Here is an 18,431-nt window from a genome sequence, read left to right as displayed (position 1 = left end):
CTTTATTGTATTTACTTTGCCACCATGGCCTTTTTTGCCTTTACCTCCCTTATCTCACCTCATTTGCTCACATCGTATATAGACTTGTTTATACTGTATTATTGACTGTATGTTTGTTTTACTCCATGTGTAACTCTGTGTCGTTGTATGTGTCGAACTGCTTTGCTTTATCCTGGCCAGGTCGCAATTGTAAATGACAACTTGTTCTCAACTTGCCTACCTGGTTTAATACAGGTAAAAAATAAAAAATAAAAAAAATAAAAAATTGTGCCAGCAACAGGTTGACAATACAACAGACAGTGGCGACTAGGACTGTACCACAGGTATTGACTAGGTTGACTGATAGATCCAGGGGGACGGGGGACAGCAGAAAGGGGAGCTCAGTTTTCCTACCCAGCAGACACCACCCTGGCCAGGTCACGCAGGTTAAGCTTGACGGAGGTAGTGAGGATGTAGCTGGGGTCCAGAGCCGGCTCCATCTCCCCCTGGGATACCCAGTAGCCCTCCATCTGAATGCAGGGCCGCCCCGTGGGCTCCGGGATGGGCTGTGGGGAAACACAGGGAGAACCATGTCTACTGAGGAATCTCATATTGAGGAATTATTAAGCTTCTTCTTAATTATCCATTGATTTCAATTAATACAAATATGGAATCTATAAAGTCATATTACAGGCCTGCAGTATTACCTGCTTCAGACACTTGATGCTTCCCCCCATGATGTGTTGACACACCAGTTTCTGGACCATTGGATGGGAGCTGCGGTCCAGCTGGGTAAGGAAACTCAAACAGAAGCCCTGGAAAAAGAGACCGATGGAGAATCTGGTCACATCTGAACCTATTTTCCAATCAACGAAGTTACTAAGGATATCAATATACAGTGCATTCAGGAAACTATTCAGACCCCGACTTTTTCCACATTTATTTTAACATGACAGCCTTATTCTAAAATGGATTAAATATTCCCCCATCAATCTACACATAATAACCTATACAGACAAGCCAAAAACTGGTTTAGAATTTTTTGCAAATGCATTAAAAAATAATAAATAAAAAAAATGGGGAAAAAAAGAAAATCACATCAACATAAGTATTCAGACCCTTTACTTTGTTGAAGCACCTTTGGCAGCGATTACATCCTTGAATCGTCATTGATATGACGCTACAAGCTTTGCACACCTGCATTTGGGGAGTTTCTCCCATTCTTCCCTGCAGATCCTCTCAAGCGCTGTCAGGTTTGATGAGCAGCATAGCTGTACAGCTATTTTCAGGTCTCTCAAGAAATGTTTGATCTGGTTCAAGTCCGGGCTCTGGCTGGGCCACTCAAGGACATTCAGAGACTTGTCCAGACGCCACACCTGTGTTGTCTTGGCTGTGTGCTGAGGGTCGTTGTCCTGTTGGAACGTGTACCTCCACCCCAGTCTGAGGTCCTGAGCAGGTTTTCATTAAGGATCTCTGTGTACTTTGCTATGTTCATCTTTCTCTCAATCCTGACTAGTCTCCCAGTCCCTGCCGCTGAAAAACCTCCCCACAACATGATGCTGCCACCAACATGCTTCACCGTAGAGATGGTGCCACATTTCCTCCAGATGTGATGCTTGGCATTCAGGCCAAAGAGTTCAATCTTGGTTTCATCAGACCAGAAAATCTTGTTTCTCATGGTCTGAGAGTCCTTTAGTTACCTTTTGGCAAACTCCAAGCAGGCTGTCATGTGACTTTTACTGAGGAGTGGCTTATGTATGGCCACTCTACCATAAAGGCCTGATTGGTGGAGTGTTGCAGAGATGGGAGAACTTTCCGGAAGGGCAACCATCTCCACAGAGGAACTCTGCAGCTCTGTCCAAGTGACCATTGGGTTCTTTGTCACATCCCTGACCAAGGCCCTTCTCCTCTGATTACTCAGTTTTGCCAGGCAGCCAGCTCTAGGGAGAGTCTTGGTGGTTCCAAACTTCTTCCATTTAAGAATGGAGGCCACTGTGCTCTTGGGGACCTTAAATGCTGCAGAAATGTTTTGGTACCCTTCCCCAGATCTGTGCCTCGACACAATCCTGTCTCGGAGCTCTACGGACAATGACTTCAACATCATGACTTGGTTTTTGCTCTGACATACATGGCCAACTGTGTGACCTTATATAGACAGGTGTGTGCCTTCCCAAATGATGTCCAATCAATTGAATTTGCCACAGGTGGACTCCAATCAAGTTGTAGAAACACCTCAAGGATGATCAATGGAAACAGGATGCACCTGAGCTCAATTTAAGAGTCTCATAGCAAAGGGTCTGAATAATTGTGTAAATAAGGTACTTCTGTTGTTTATTTTGAACAAATTAGCAAAAATAAATAAAAATCTGTTTTTGTTTTGCCATTATGGGTATTGTGTGTAGATTGATGAGATGTTTTGTTTTAATCAATTTGAGAATAAAGCTGTAACGTAACAAAATGTGGAAAAAGTCAAGGGGCCTGAATAATTTGCGAATGCACTGTATGCTTATTTAGTCAATATAAAGGATGTCAAAATCAATGCTGGGAGAGCTCTGGCCTCCTACCTCGTAGAGAGAGCGCTGGACGCTGTAGCAGGGGTTGGCTGCCACATACTTCAGTGCCCTGCAGAGGGTACGCAGGCTGTAGTGGGGATGGTGTCCAGTCCCGTCCACCAGTTTGGAGGTAGCCTCCTTACGCACCGTCAGGTAAAAGCTGCAGCAGCAAATAAATATTTTTTATTAAAATCTATCAATTAATCAATCAAATCAGCAATCAATATGACATGACATTCAACGTGACTTTGTGGAAACTTGATGAGCCACGCGATGCATATGACAGAGGACAGTATGTAATCTGACCCCTGACCTTATAATCCCATTGATGACGTTCTTATTGGGGTTCAGGCCTTTCAGGTAGTCAGACACCAGGATGCGCAGGTCTCCCTCATTCTCCAGCTCCTCCACATACAGCTCAGTGAACCTGGGAAAGAAAGAGAGCAGCATGTCAAACCACAGCTAGTTGGGCCGCCAGATCCCGAACAGCTAGTTGGGCCGCCAGATCCCGAACAGCTAGTTGGGCCGCCAGATCCCGAACAGCTAGTTGGGCCGCCAGATCCCGAACAGCTAGTTGGGCCGCCAGATCCCGAACAGCTAGTTGGGCCGCCAGATCCCGAACAGCTAGTTGGGCCGCCAGATCCCGAACAGCTAGTTGGGCCGCCAGATCCCGAACAGCTAGTTGGGCCGCCAGATCCCGAACAGCTAGTGGGGCCGCCAGATCCCGAACAGCTAGTGGGGCCGCCAGATCCCGAACAGCTAGTGGGGCCGCCAGATCCCGAACAGCTAGTTGGGCCGCCAGATCCCGAACAGCTAGTTGGGCCGCCAGATCCCGAACAGCTAGTTGGGCTGCCAGATCCTGATAAGGTAGTAGGTTTGCCAGTATACTCATAAGTTAAATACATTTCAGTCAAACACCATGCCAGCTCAGCCCATGTTCTAACCTGTTCCGAATGCCCAGGGGCAGGTTCCTCTTCCCCACGTCAGTCGCTGGGTTCATGCAGGCAAAGAGGCGGAAGTCTGGATGGCGAACCAGGGGCTCTGTACAAAAACAATCCAGTAGCAGCATCAAAGTGATCATATTTCCAAGGTCATAATCAGTTAATACCTTTATGACCAAAGCCATGACAATAACAATATGCAATTTATTACATGTAATGCAACAGTGATATAAAGTGTTATAACATGTCATAACATGCTATGGAGAGCAGTGGGCGCCTCACCAGTGTCTCCGCGGTCCAGCAGCACCAGAGAGCCGGCGGTGCCTTCCAGCAGGCCACTCAGACACTCCAGAGTCTCTGCTGCAGCCAGGTTCATCTCATCCAGCAGGATCCACTCTCCCTTCTTCACCGCCTGGGCCAGAGTCCCCTGTAGAGACACACACGGTTTAAAATCACAGCAGGTTGGTGGTCAACAGGGATATGTAGTGTGTGTGAGAGAGAGAGAGACAATTTAGGTAAACCTTTACCTCTACAAAGGCAAAGACCAGTGCGGTCTCACAGGCTCTGATCTGCTGCTGTGTCTGAGCCAGCCTCACGGCCAGGGTTTCCCACTGCTCCTGCAGCAAGGCGGCTGGGGAAACCAGCACACAAAAACAGACTGAGAACAGCCTAAGGCAACACTCACATTTCTGTCATAGTGAGAGTAGGAGTAAGCTATTCAAGACAAGAAGGAATGAAGGTAGTTCTTTTGGTTGTTTTCCCAATGGCAACACTGTTATCTATATGATGCACCGCAGTGCCTTCCAAAAGTATTCACACCCCTTGATTTTTTCCACATTCAGTTATGTTACAGTCCGGATTTAAAATTAATTAAAGTTCATGTACTCTGTATGCAATAATAGTGTTTAACATGATTTTTGAATGACTACCTCATCTTTGTACCTCACCTATTCAATTATCTGTAAGGTCCCTCTGTCAAGCAGTGAATTTCAAGCACAGATTCAACCAAAGACCATGGAGGTTTTAAAGAAGGGCAACTGTTTTTAAAAAAGCAGGCAATGAATAGCCTTTTGAACTTGGTGATGTTATTACACTTTGGAAGGTGTATCAAAACACCCAGTCACTACAAAGATGCAGCCGTCCTTCCGAGCTCAGTTGCCGGAGAGGAAGGAAACTGCTCAGGGATTTCACCATGAGGCCAAATCCAGAATTTAATGGCAGTGATAGGAGAAAACTGAGGATGGATCAACAACATTGTAGTTACTCCACAAAACTAACCTAATTAACTGAGTGAAAAGAAGGAAGCCTGCACAGAATAAAAATATTCCAAAACATGCATCCTGTGTGCAACAAGGCACTAAATAAGGACAATAACCTAAAACACAAGGCCAAATCTACTCTGGAGTTGCTTACCAAGAAGACAGCGAATGTTCCTCAGTGGCCAACTTACAGTTTTGACTTAAAATATACAGTTGAAGTTGGAGGTTTACATACACCTTAGCCAAATATATTTAAACTCAGTGTTTCACAATTCCTGACATTTAATTCTAGTACAAATTCCCTGTCTTAGGTCAGTTTGGATCACCACTTTATTTTAAGAATGTGAAATGTCAGAATAATAGTAGAGATGATTTATTTCAGCTTTTATTTCTTTCATCACATTCCCAGTCAGGTTGCAAGCCTCCCTCTTTTTCCTCCAAACATAACGATGGTCATTATGGCCAACAGTTCTATTTTTGTTTCATCAGACCAGTAGACATTCCTCCAAAAAGTACGATCTTTGTCCCCATGTGCAGTTGCAAACCGTAGTCTGTCTTTTTTATGGCGGTTTTGGAGCAGCGGCTTCTTCCTTGCCGAGCGGCCTATCAGGTTACTTTTGTACCTGTTTCTACCAGCATCTTCACAAGGTCCTTTGCTGTTGTTCTGGGATTGATTTGCACTTTTCACACCAAAGTACGTTCACCTCCAGGAGGCAGAACGCGTCTCCTTCCTGAGCGGTATGACGGCTGCGTGGTCCCACGCGGTATAATGGCTGTGTGGTCCCATGCTGTTTATACTTGCGTACTATTGTTTGTACAGATGAATGTGGTACCTTCAGGCATTTGGAAATTGCTCCCAAGGATGAACCAGACTTGTGGAGGTCTACAATTTTGTTTCTGAGGTCTTGGCTGATTGCTTTTCCCATGATGTCAAGCAAAGAGGCACTGAGTTTGAAGGTAGGCCTTGAAATACCCACAGGTACACCTCCAATTAACTCAAATTATGTCAATTGGCCTATCAGAAGCTTCTAAAGCAATGACATAATTTTATGGAATTTTCCAAGCTGTTTCAAGGCAGTCAATTTAGTGTCAACTTCTGACCCTCTGGATATGTGATACAGTGAATTAAATGTGAAATAATCTGTCTGTAAACAATTGTTGGAAAAATTGCTTGTGTCATGCACAAAGTAGATGTCCTAACCAACTTGCCAAAACTCTAGTTTGTTATCAAGAAGTTTGCGGAGTGGTTGAAAAACGAGTTTTAATGAATCCAACCTAAGTGTATGTAAACTTCAGACTTCAACTGTACCTGAAAATCTAGAGAAAAAAAAATCAAGAACTGAAAATGGTTGTCAAGCAATCATCAACAACCAATTTGACAGAGCTTGATTAAGTTTAAAAAGAATAAAATGGGCAAATGTTGTACAATCCAGTTTTGGAAAATTCTTTTGAGACTTACCCAGAAAGATTCACAACTGTAATCACTGCCAAAGGTGCTTCTACAGTATTGACTCAGAACATTATTCACATAAATATTCACACCCCTAACATTTATAAAAACATGTTTTCACTGTCACTATGGGGTATTGTACGCAGATAAAAACATTATTTTAAAAAATGTAATCAATTCTGAATTCAGGCACTACAAATGTGGAATGAGTCAAGGGGTATGAAAACTTTCTGAAGCCATTTTTTTAATTGTACCTTTATTTAACTCAGTTAAGAACAAATTCTTATTGTCAATGACAGCCTAGGAACAGTGGGTTAACTGCCTGTTCAGGGGCAGAACGACAGATTTGTACCTTGTCAGCTCAGGGGTTTGAACTTGCAACCTTCCGGTTACTAGTCCAACGCTCTAACCACTAGGCTACCATGCCACCCATTAGGGAATAGGGTGTCATTTGGGGATGCCAACAATGTCTAAAGAGTGTGGTGGTACCATTGTTTTTTTCCTGCAGCTCCGACTTGCTGAGGGCCGACTTGCAAACGTGGTCCATGAGCTTAAGGAGGTCCTGCCAGCGCTTGCCCCTGAAGCAGGTCTGCACGTGGCCCAGGAAGGTCAGGTTCTGCTTGCGGGAGTAGGTCTGGGAGAACACGTCCTCGAAGGCCTCACGCAGGGGCAGCAGGATCAGCTTGTGGTCCACTGGTTTATACCTTAGATCAGGGAAGAGAATATGCCTACTCAGTACCAATGCAGGCCAGGGTAATATCCCTGTCTGTATATGCTGGTATAGGTGTAAGTTCATACAAGAAAAGGACTAATTCCCTTACCCTCCTAGCAGGTCAGCTGTATCACTCTGCTGGTTCATATTCACCACCCGTAACCTGTGTCCTAGAGAGGGAGCGAGAGAAGGGGAACATAGGTGTTGGTTAGTGGGTACCCATGTTGTCTGAGAGAAGCTTTCTGGCAGAGTGTTGCGTCTCACCAGTGATTCCAGCCAGGTACTGCACAGTGGATGTCTTGCCCGTGCCCGTCTCTCCGACCAACAGAATGGGCTCGCCCTGGGTAACACACACTGCTAGCTGTTCCAAAAGCACTGCAGAGGGACGCGTTGCAGCAAATGTCTGCTTCTCACTGTGCACATTCAGATACACATAGGTTAGGTTACACTTTTACTCAATCTCAAATTTTACCTACAACAATTATAACATGCATATACTTGAAACCAGGTCAAAATATCTATTAATAATACATTCATCAACAAATATACTTTTTTGTTCCCCCCAATTGTAGATTTCCAAAGGTGTCTTTCTGCTGTAGGGTTTTTGTTTTTAGTCATATGCTGAGGACTGGAATATTTGCTGGTTTATCAAAGTGTGTAGTTAGGGATCAATTCAATGTTTATTCAATCAACCAGCGGGAGTCTATTTGGCTGGGTAAGTGTTGGGCCTGGCAAAGCGACAGTAACGTCCATATTGTCTAAACAGACAGGTTACGGGCACAGACTGGCAGGACTGGCAGCCTGACTCAGTGTGTTCCATAAGCGACAGCTGCCAGGCAAATATCGGACTACTAACCCTTATGTGGCCGGGTACTTAATTGACTTTAACAAATTGCGGTGCATCAGATGGCAACTAATTCGATTTAGGGTCACACATTTTGCTGACTTACTTGCAGATGCGGACCACTTCGTTCTGCTTCCGTTCCAGGGTCACTCTGCCCACCAAGGCCTCCAGCTCTGTGACAGAGATGCCAGGCTGGTACATCTGGCAGAAATGTGCAGCCTGAGAGGCAAACAACCATAGAAATAAGAATTAATAGAATGGCTTGGAAGTTCTAACCTTAGAAATAAGAATGAATTTATGTATTCTGATTTCTATGAACACAACCATCATGTCAACAGTCAACAACCATCACCATGTCTGAGTCCAATAAAGCACCCGTGGCAAATGGCACTCAAAGGGCTCTGGTCAAAAGTAGTGCCCTATATAGGGAATAGAGTGCCATTTGGGACTAGCTCTATGTCAGGAGACTGTAGATCATACATCATGTCCTAAAGTACGACAAACTTGTACATCAGTACTGAACTGGTTTTGATATACTGTCAGCAGAGGCCCATCATTTCCAGCGATGCTGGACTTACCTTCTCTTTGGAGATGTTGAGCTTGCTCCCAATGACCTCAGCCATGCACAGCCTCCTCTCTGGTCGGGATAGCATAGCTGTAAAGCAGTCTAGGGCCTAAAAGGTGGGAAAGCCGCAAAACAGTACAGTTAACAAGAGCATTATTTTTTGGGGCGGCAAATTGTTAAAAGTTTCTGACACTGTTACAGTTACATTGATTTTCCATTCAAATATGGATTGTGCTGACTCAATGAATCTATTTGCAGTCCATACTAAACTAGCTTTGTTCAACCAACCCAATCCACAGTCAGTTCTGGTTCAGGAGGCTAACCCTAAAGAGCCATGAAAAAAGTGTTGAACACATCGGGCCTATTACGGCTAAAGGATTTTCCATCCTAACATAGATTAGGTGATAACCTTAACAGAGTCTAACCTTGCCAGTTCTACATAGCCACAGAGTTATAAGAGACAAGTTCAGAATTATCCGTGGTGAACAACAGTTCAAGCCCGAAAGCTTCTTTAACATAGTAAACAATGGCAGGAGGGTGACAACAATGCAATGACAGCCTGTGCTACGGTGACTCGAGGCTCACCTCTAAGAAGACATGTTGAGCGGTGGCAGACGAGGTGCTGTCAAAGTTACTGCTGATCCTCTCACACCATTTCAGCAGGTCTCTGTAAAATATAGAGTAGATGTTACATAAGGGCTCTCCAACCCTGTTCCTGGAGAGCTACCCTCCTGTAGGGTTACACTCCAACCCTGTTCCTGGAGAGCTACCCTCCTGTAGGGTTACACTCCAACCCTGTTCCTGGAGAGCTACCCTCCTGTAGGGTTACACTCCAACCCTGTTCCTGGAGAGCTACCCTCCTGTAGGTTTTCACTCCAACCCTGTTCCTGGAGAGCTACCCTCCTGTAGGTTTTCACTCCAACCACAGTTGTAACTAACCTGATTCGCTTTATCAACCACTATATTATTAGAATCAGGTGTGCTAGATTAAGGTTGGAGTGAAAATCTACAGGATGGTTACTCTCCAGGAACAGGGTTGAAGAGCCCTGGGTTACATAAATATGGCAATGATAAACAGAGGAGTTGGCTTAAGGACATACAGATTTAGGACCAGGTTAAGTTTTCCATCAATGATTGGAGAAAAGATTCAGCTGAGAAACAGTTGATCCAAAAGGGCTGTCCTGACCTACATAAGAGCTTAGCAGGCCAGGTTGCAAACTCAAATGAAAACAACATTCAGTATGTACATTAACTGCAGTGATGCATGCAGCTCTAAAATAAAAATTATCCAAGTGGCCCACAGCGGCTTATGGAACAACATGCTCACATTTTGATTTTACACCAAGGGAAAAGCCCTGAGCCCAACACATACACACAGGTATTCCCAGTATGAACCCTTACAAATGGGTGAAAAACAAGTGGCCTCCACAAAATAAGAGGATCAGGTCTGAACTGGTTACCTAATGATAAGGGCTGTCCTGGTGTAACGTCTAGCATCTGTGGATCCAGCTCTATAGAAAAGAACGGTCCAATCGATGGGCCATCGAGCGCAGGCAGCAGCACCCAGTGGAAAGCTAATTAAAGTCCTGAGGGCTAGCTGCCTGGTCATTTCATCTCCCAGTGGGCCAGTGCAGATCCTAATGTAAACCCCACAACCCACCTCTGCATTGGGACGCATGTGGTGGGATGGATGGGGCCACTGGGTTTACCTGTATCTGGGGCTTGACCATTACTGTAGATCTGAGCAGCTAGGGAATCATGACAATGAGTTCATCACCAGTTCATACTGGCAGAGAGACAGTGTCATCTTTCAATGCAGCGGAAAAAATATTGTGTATAGACAGCTATGGTGGGAATCAGATAAACCATGAGAACTGAACATGAATAAATTGCTCATTGCTACAAAATGAGACAGAAAAGCTAAAGGTAAATAAAAGGGGGGAGCTGAAAATAAGAGCATATATTTTTATTGTATTTAACTAGGTGAGTCAGTTAAGAACAAATTCTTATTAACACTGATGGCCTACCTAAAGGCCTCCTGCGAGGATGGGGGCCAGGGATTAAAAATAAACACACACACACACACACACATATATATATATATATATATACAGATCAACACACACACACACATCACAACAAGAGAGACAACACAACATAAAGGGAGACCTAAGACAACAACATAGCAATGCAGCAACACATGACAATACAGCATGGTAGCAACACAACATAACAACATGGTAGCAGCCATAGCATGCCATTACCTCAGTGACAGTCCCCTCCCCTCCAGGGATGTAGTCTTGTCCTCCAGCCTGTGATGAGACACCTCTGGTGCATGAATACTGTCTGTGTGGCCCAGTGCCACCGGGTCAGGGTGCCTCTCTCCAGTCAGCTGGCAGTAGATGTCCAGGAGGCGCTCCACCACAACCGTTAGGTTAGGGTACCGGTTCACCAGCACCTGCACAGGCAAAGAACAACAGTTAAAGAGAGATTTAAAGAGAATTAAAACAATGCTTCAATTGCAAATTATATCCAAGTTTCCAAAGGCAAAGAACAACACGACTGTTAGCTTCAGGAACTGCATTAGTAAGATAAAACTGGTTATAAAGTACAGTGCGATTAGGATTCTGTTGTACATCATGCTAGAAAAAAAACACACTTGAAACAGAGGAAACACTGGTCATTTTATAGACCACAGGGAATTGATGTGGACTCCATTGGATCATGTCCTCAGTCGTCTCACCTTCTTCAGTTCCTCTCGTGCCATGTTTCCAATCTGTAGTTTAGTCCAGTACTTGTCCAAGAGAGCTGCGTGGGTGTTCTGTGGCCTGTACCAGCCTCCGGCACTGTGGAACATTCTACAGATACACACAAACATCAGTTATTTTCTGTGTAAAAGGAGGATGATATTCATAGGGTCACACGTGGGCCACATGACATTCTTACCTTCTCGTAGCAAAGAATTGAAAGCCTGGAGCCACTCCAATGCAGTCCTCCCGTCCTGGGATCATCAGCTGTTTATTCTCCATCAAGGGAAGGAGTACAGATATCTGCAAGGCATACAACTCATTTGATAAAATACCTTGTAGCCTTGAACCTACTACTACAGTAATAACTACATTAACAGGTCACTCCATGTAATTCCATGCGTGATTCAGCTGTGCAAAAACCCACCACATCCAGAGGAGCATGGTCAATGTCCTCCAACAGGATCCAATGTCCTTTAGAGACAGCCTGTGTCAGGGAACCTGGCTGCCACACAAACTTCCCTGGGATATCAGTACAGCGATACATCCCAAGCAACATCTGCAATAAAGCAGCAAAGAGATTAGATCATTCCTATCAACCGTTCAAAAACAGTAGAATGCGCTCAGAGGACGACACTAGAGTTCCAGGAAAAATATAAAGTACCAGTCAAAAGTTTGGACACACCTACTCATTCAAGGGTTTCTTTATTTTTACTATTTTCTAGATTGTAGAATAATAGTGAAGACATCAAAACTATGAAATAATACAAATGGAATCATCTAGTAACCAATAGTGTTAAACAAATCAAAATATATTGTATGAGATTCTTCAAAGCAGCCACCCTTTGCCTTGATGACAGCTTTACACACACTTGGCATTCTCTCAACCAGCTTCACCTGGAATGATTTTCCAAAAAAGTATTGAAAAGAGACTCATCCCAAACCGTCTCAGTTGAGTTGAGGTTGGGTGATTGTGGAGGCCAGCTCATCTGATGCAGCACTCCATCACTCTCCTTCTTGGTCAAATAGCCCTTACACAGCCTGGAGATGTGTTGGGTCATTGTCCTGTTGAAAATAAAATGAAAGTCCCACAAAGCGCAAACCAGATGGGATGGCGTATCGATGCAGAATGCTGTGGTAGCCATACTGGTTAAGTGTGCCTTCAATTCTAACTAAATCTCTGACAGTGTCACCAGCAAAGCACCCCCACACCACCTCCTCCATGCTTCACGGTGGGAACTACACATGCAGAGATCATCCATTCACCTACTCTGCGTCTCACAAAGACACAGTGGTTGGAAACAAAAATCTCAAGTTTGGACACAGACCAAAAGGACAGATTTCCATTGGTGTAATGTCCATTGCTGGTGTTTCTTGGCCCAAGCAAGTCTCTTCTTCTTATTGGTGTCCTTTAGTAGTGGTTTCTTTGCAGGAATTTGACCGTGAAGTCCTGATTCACGCAGTCTCCTCCGAATATTTGATGTTGAGATTTGTCTGTTACTTGAACTCTGTGAAGTATGTATTTGGGCCACAATTTCTGAGGCAGTTAACTCTAATGAACTTATTTTTATTTTTTTATTTCACCTTTATTTAACCAGCTAGGCTAGTTGAGAACAAGTTCTCATTTGCAACTGCGACCTGGCCAAGATAAAGCATAGCAGTGTGAACAGACAACACAGAGTTACACATGGAGTAAACAAGTCAATAACACAGTAGAAAAAAAAGAGAGTCTATATACATTGTGTGCAAAAGGCATGAGGAGGTAGGCAAATAATTACAATTTTGCAGATTAACACTGGAGTGATAAATTATCAGATGGTCATGTACAGGTAGAGATATTGGTGTGCAAAAGAGCAGAAAAGTAAATAAATATAAACAGTATGGGGATGGGGTAGGTAAAATTGGGTGGGCTATTTACCAATAGACTATGTACAGCTGCAGCGATCAGTTAGCTGCTCAGATAGCAGATGTTGGAAGTTGGTGAGGGAGATAAGTCTCCAACTTCAGCAATTTTTGCAATTCGTTTCAGTCACAGGCAGCAGAGAACTGGAACGAAAGAAGGCGACCAAATGAGGTGCTGGCTTTAGGGATGATCAGTGAGATACAACTGCTGGAGCGCGTGCTACGGGTGGGTGTTGCCATCGTGACCAGTGAACTGAGATAAGGTGGAGCTTTACCTAGCATGGACTTGTAAATGACCTGGAGCCAGTGGGTCTGGCGAAAAATATGTAGCGTGGGCCAGCCGACTAGAGCATACAGGTCACAGTGGTGGGTGGTATAAGGTGTTTTATTAACAAAACGGATGGCACTGTGATAAACTGCATCCGGTTTGCTGAGTAGAGTCCTCTGCAGCAGAGGTAACTCTGGGTCTTCCTTTCCTGTGGCAGTCCTCATGAGAGCCAGTTTCATCATATTGATCATATGATTGATGGTTTTTGTGACTGCGCTTGAAGAAACTTGAAAAGTTCTTGAGATGTTCCGGATTAACTGAACCTGCATGTCTTAAAGTAATGATGGACTGTTATTTGGCTTTGTTTATTTGAGCTGCTCTTGCCATAATATGGACATGGTATTTTACTAAACAGGGATATCTTCTGTATAACACTCCTACCTTGCCACAACAACTGATTGGCTCAAACGCATTAAACAGAAAATCAATTATTTAAAAAAGTACACATGTTCATAGAAATGCACCTCATGAAGCGAGTTGAGATAATGTCAAAAGTGTGCAAAGCTGTCATCAAGGCAAAGGGTGGCTACTTTGAAGAAGCTCAAATATAAAATACTATTTTGGTTACTACATGATTGATGATACATATGGGGCGGCAGGTAGCCAAGTGGTTAGAACACTGCGCCAGTAACCGAAAGGTTGCTAGATCATATCCCCGAGCAGACAAGGTAAAAATCTGTTGTTTTGCCCCTGAACAAGGCAGTTAACCGATTGTTCCTAGGACATCATTGAAAATTTGATCTTAACTGATTTGCCTAGATAAAGGTTTTTTAAATTTTATTTTATGATTCCACGTGTTATTTCAAGGTTTTAATGTCTTCACTATTACTCTACAATGTAGAAAACAGTAAAGATAAAGAAAAACAATTGAATGAGTAGGTACAGTTGAAGTTGAAAGTTTACATATACCAAATACATCTAAACTCAGTTTTTCACAATTCCTGACATTTAATCAGAGTAAAAATAGGTCAATTAGGATCACCACTTTATTTTAAGAATGTGAAATGTCAGAATAATAGTAGAGAGAATTATTTATTTAAGCTATTAATTTTTTCATCACATTCCCAGTGGGTCAGAAGTTTACATACACTCAATTAGTATTCGGTAGCATTGCCGTTAAATTGTTCAACTTGGGTCAAATATTTTGGGTAGCCGTCCACAAGCTTCCCACAATAAGTTGGGGGAATTTTGGCCCATTCCTCCTGACAGATCTGGTGTAATGGAGTCAGGTTTGTAGGCCTCCTTGCTCACAGACACTTCTTCAGTTCTGCCCACAAATGTTCTATAGGATTGAGGTCAGGGCTTTGTGATGGCCACTCCAATACCTTGACTTTGCTGTCCTTAAGCCATGTTGCCACAACTTTTGAAGTATACTTGGGGCCATTGTCCATTTGCAAGACCCAACTTCCTGACTGATGTCTTGAGATGTTGCTTCAATTATTACACATAATTTTCCTCCCTCATGATGTCATCGATTTTGTGAAGTGCACCAGCCCCTCCTGCAGCAAAGCACCCCCACAACATGATGCTTCCATCCCAGTGCTTCACGTTTGGGATGGTGTTCTTCGGGATGCAAGCCTCCCCCTTTTTCCTCCAAACATAACAATGGTCATTACGGCTAAACAGTTCCATTTTTATTTCATCAGACCAGAGGACATTTCTCCAAAAAGTATGATATTTGTCCCTATATATAGTTGCAAACCGTAGTCTGGCTTTTTTCTGGTGGTTTTGAAGTAGTGGCTTCTTCCTTGCTGTGCGCCCTTTCAGGTTATATCGATATAGGACTCGTTTTACTGTGGACATAGATACTTTTGTACCTGTTTCCGCCAGCATCTTCACATGGTCCTTTGCTGTTGTTCTGGGATTCATTTGCACTTTTGGCACCAAAGTACGTTCATCTCTAGGAGACAGAACGCGTCTCCTTCCTGAGCGGTATGACGGCTGCATGGTGTTTATACTCGCATACTATTGTTTGTACAGATGAACGTGGTACCTTCAGGCATTTGGAAATTTCTCCCAAGGATTAACCAGACTTGTGGAGGTCTACAACGTTTTTTCTGAGGTCTTGGCTGATTGCTTTTGATTTTCCCATGATGTCAAGCAAAGAGGCACTGAGTTTGAAGGTAGGCCTTGAAATACATCCACAGGTACACCTCCAATTGACTCACATTATGTCAATTAGCCTATCATTTACATTTACATTTAAGTCATTTAGCAGACGCTCTTATCCAGAGCGACTTACAAAGAAGTTTCTAAAGCCATTTCCAAGCTGTTTCAAGGCACAGTCAACTTAGCATATGTAAACTTCTGACCCACTGGAATTTTGATACAATGAATTATACGTGAAATAATCTGTCTGTAAACAATTGTTGGAAAAATTACTTGTGTAATGCACAAAGTAGATGTCCTAACCGACTTGCCAAAACTATAGTTTGTTAACAAGAAATTTGTGGAGTGGTTGAAAAACAAGTTTTAATGACTCCAACCTAAGTGTATGTAACCTTCCGACTTCAACTGAATGTCTAAACCTTTGACTGGGACTGTATATTTTATAGATTGCTACATTGGATCACTGCACTTACTTTGCTGTCAGTTTGATCCCCAAGTTGAACTTTGAGAATCTCTGGTGTTTTGGTATGCCCGGTCACTGCAGCCAAGAATTCCACCAGGGCTGTTTTACCACATCCAATGGGCCCTTCCAAAAGAACAGCCTTCTGGGATGCCACGGCCATGGCCAGTCTCCGCAGGTTGCGGCAGGTTGAGTCCACTAGCACCAGATGTTTTAGGTTACCCTAGAGTTAGTAAGAGAACAAATGTAATGCCACCTATCAAATCAACACCACTGATGTAGTTTGAACCATATATTCCATAGTCTTTCACAAACAATCAATCTCTAAATCTAAGCAGGAAGTCGATAGACTGGCTACCAGTCTGTTTCTGCTCTCCTGCCAACTACTAATGGAATTGCCATGCCAAATAGCTTGCCAATAACAAAGGAGTAGGCAAAAGCACAAACAGATCTGGGACCAGGATAGGAAGTCTTACCTGCTCGGTCTGTTTTGGGGCAATCCTAGGTAACACCACCCCACAGACAGCCACCACGGTCTGGGACAGGTCCTCTGACACCACCTGGCCCCGGGTGAACTTGTTCACCTTCTCCTGGCGCCACATTACAGTGCCCTGGTTAGCAAGCACCAGGGCCTTCTCTACCTCCAACTGCTGAGTCTCCTCCAGTGACCTGTGTGTTTATAAGCCGATAAAAGCAAAGGTTATAAACTGAACATTGTATTCATATCTGCAATCTGTGAAGACATGCAAGTCTACATTTGAGTTCACAATGTGTGCATTATAACAACATGCAAAAAAACTTTATTCATCCATCTCAATCAACGTCCACCAATCGTCAACAGTGTTCAAAATCAGTCCAATAGAAATGTACATACTTTATCTTCATGTGCAGAATCTCGTCACTCGACAGCACCTTTCTCAAGAAGATGGTTTTCTGATTATCAGTCATATGAGACACCAGGGCCAGACACTGGGCAGTGTAACTAAACGGGAAAGAATCCAGAAGATCACTAAGCTTGACTTCATATGAATACAGACAGCTGTAAAAACATCAATCAAGGCATCCAGCCTGTTTCTGTAGCGCGAGGCAGCTTGATGTATAAGTACACTCCTGGACAGGACACTAGTCTGTCGTAGGGCCTGAGAGAGAACAGATACTGAGGGAATGGTAGACAAGGTAGATACACACCCTCGAACCATGACGTCGCTGGTGAGTAGCTGAGACACGCAGGCACTCCAGTCCCAGAGGACTCGGAACTTGGTACAGTCACTCTGGAGGAAGCGGAGAGTAGCGCCCATCAAGTCCCGCAGTTTCATCCTCCTGGGGCCGTACTGGACAGACAAGGACTCTTCATTGGTGAAGAAGAGCCTCTGGAACACTGGAGGGGCATCATTGAAGTACCTCGCAGCAAACCTGACAATGAGGAAAGTGCAAAAGAGGTTATTAGAAGTAGTAGTTGATGTGGGCCAGTGCTGATCGGTAGTAGAGATTATTTTCTACTGCTTGAATACTGGCCTTTCTCATAGAATACTAATAATAATCCTTAAAAATACAAACCCTGACAGAGTAAAATATAAAGTGAGTATTGGCAGTTTTTTCATGCCACTTCAAGCCCTTAGAAGAGAATGGAAAAAATAGCTAGTGTTTATGAAGAGTTTTTCCATCATGTCTAATGATCAGTGATCATGCAGGGTTCACTACTTACGCCTGTGCATCGGGACTGACACCGAGGAGTTTGCTAAGCGCCACACACAGGCGTTCGTGGAGATCATGATTGATCCTGCCATCTGCTTTGATCCTCTCTGCGTTCCTCTCCAGCAGGTCAAGGATCAGGGGCCGGAGGTGGCGGGCGAGCAGCAGAGTATAGTCCTTCTCCAACAGAAGCTGAGCCAAACAAGCCAGAATGCACTGTCTGTCCTGCTGGCTCCATATCTACAGACAGAAAGACATATCAGGGGTAAGTCAAGATTGACATTTGAATTCATTAGAACATGCCGGGCAACTATAGGCATGGGTGGGCTATGTCTCCAATCTGAAGGGAGATCCATCAATGTCATGTAAATAGCGTTCTGAGCAAAATTGTAATTAGGTCACGTTTGCATTTATTAAGATGGGGTTGTAGGTGCAGTGCAATTGTTTGGATTGTAAATAGACAAATGTATATTTAAGAGGGTGGAATATGCACGTGCACATATAGGGTGCATCACTTATCAATAGGTCAAAACAAACATATTACACACTATTGTGTTTATAACACATACGGAGAAATGTATCTTACCTGTTTTGCTAAATACTTGCTGAGTTCGTTGTGACTTTTGTCAATATGTCTGGATATGGTACCCAGTGATGACAGGCTCAATTCTAAATTTTCCATCGTACCATTTGTCGTTTAGGCAAGAGAGATGCACAGCGAAATTTGCGATAATCGATAAAGACTGTAATGTGTTGTTATATTCTTCGTTGACCAAATCGTGAGGTGCATCACTTGCTTGTCTGTCTGTCTAGATTGTATCACAACACAGTAAGCACGTTCCCGTCACTGTTAAAATCCAGTCCACATGTGAGTAAATCAGAAACACTTCC

At 43.6% G+C, this 18,431-nt stretch overlaps 1 protein-coding gene across 2 annotated transcripts in view; it reads right to left on the bottom strand.

Moving 5' to 3' along the window:
* LOC135506065 (midasin-like) overlaps positions 1-18,427 on the bottom strand; it is a 63,763-nt gene extending 45,336 nt beyond the window's left edge. For both annotated transcript variants that reach the window (XM_064925446.1, XM_064925447.1), the window contains exons 1-23: positions 18,127-18,427; positions 17,554-17,780; positions 17,037-17,261; positions 16,723-16,830; positions 16,325-16,517; positions 15,862-16,071; positions 11,477-11,608; positions 11,249-11,352; positions 11,046-11,160; positions 10,567-10,760; positions 8,888-8,969; positions 8,316-8,411; positions 7,844-7,956; positions 7,158-7,306; positions 7,003-7,063; positions 6,671-6,885; positions 4,000-4,103; positions 3,755-3,899; positions 3,476-3,572; positions 2,845-2,958; positions 2,544-2,691; positions 687-794; positions 394-545 (exon numbers count right to left, since the gene is read on the bottom strand). In XM_064925446.1, the coding sequence (XP_064781518.1) occupies positions 394-545; positions 687-794; positions 2,544-2,691; positions 2,845-2,958; positions 3,476-3,572; positions 3,755-3,899; positions 4,000-4,103; positions 6,671-6,885; positions 7,003-7,063; positions 7,158-7,306; positions 7,844-7,956; positions 8,316-8,411; positions 8,888-8,969; positions 10,567-10,760; positions 11,046-11,160; positions 11,249-11,352; positions 11,477-11,608; positions 15,862-16,071; positions 16,325-16,517; positions 16,723-16,830; positions 17,037-17,261; positions 17,554-17,780; positions 18,127-18,222 (3,188 nt within the window). In that variant the 5' untranslated portion in view covers positions 18,223-18,427. The remainder of the gene's footprint in view (positions 1-393; positions 546-686; positions 795-2,543; positions 2,692-2,844; positions 2,959-3,475; positions 3,573-3,754; positions 3,900-3,999; positions 4,104-6,670; positions 6,886-7,002; positions 7,064-7,157; positions 7,307-7,843; positions 7,957-8,315; positions 8,412-8,887; positions 8,970-10,566; positions 10,761-11,045; positions 11,161-11,248; positions 11,353-11,476; positions 11,609-15,861; positions 16,072-16,324; positions 16,518-16,722; positions 16,831-17,036; positions 17,262-17,553; positions 17,781-18,126) is intronic.
* Between the last annotated feature and the right edge of the window lie 4 nt (positions 18,428-18,431).

Source organism: Oncorhynchus masou, chromosome 19 (assembly GCF_036934945.1).
Source record: "Oncorhynchus masou masou isolate Uvic2021 chromosome 19, UVic_Omas_1.1, whole genome shotgun sequence".
NCBI classification, from domain to species: Eukaryota; Metazoa; Chordata; class Actinopteri; order Salmoniformes; family Salmonidae; genus Oncorhynchus; species Oncorhynchus masou.
Note: the sequence above shows the minus strand (reverse complement) of the source record. Positions and strands in the feature narration are given on the sequence as shown.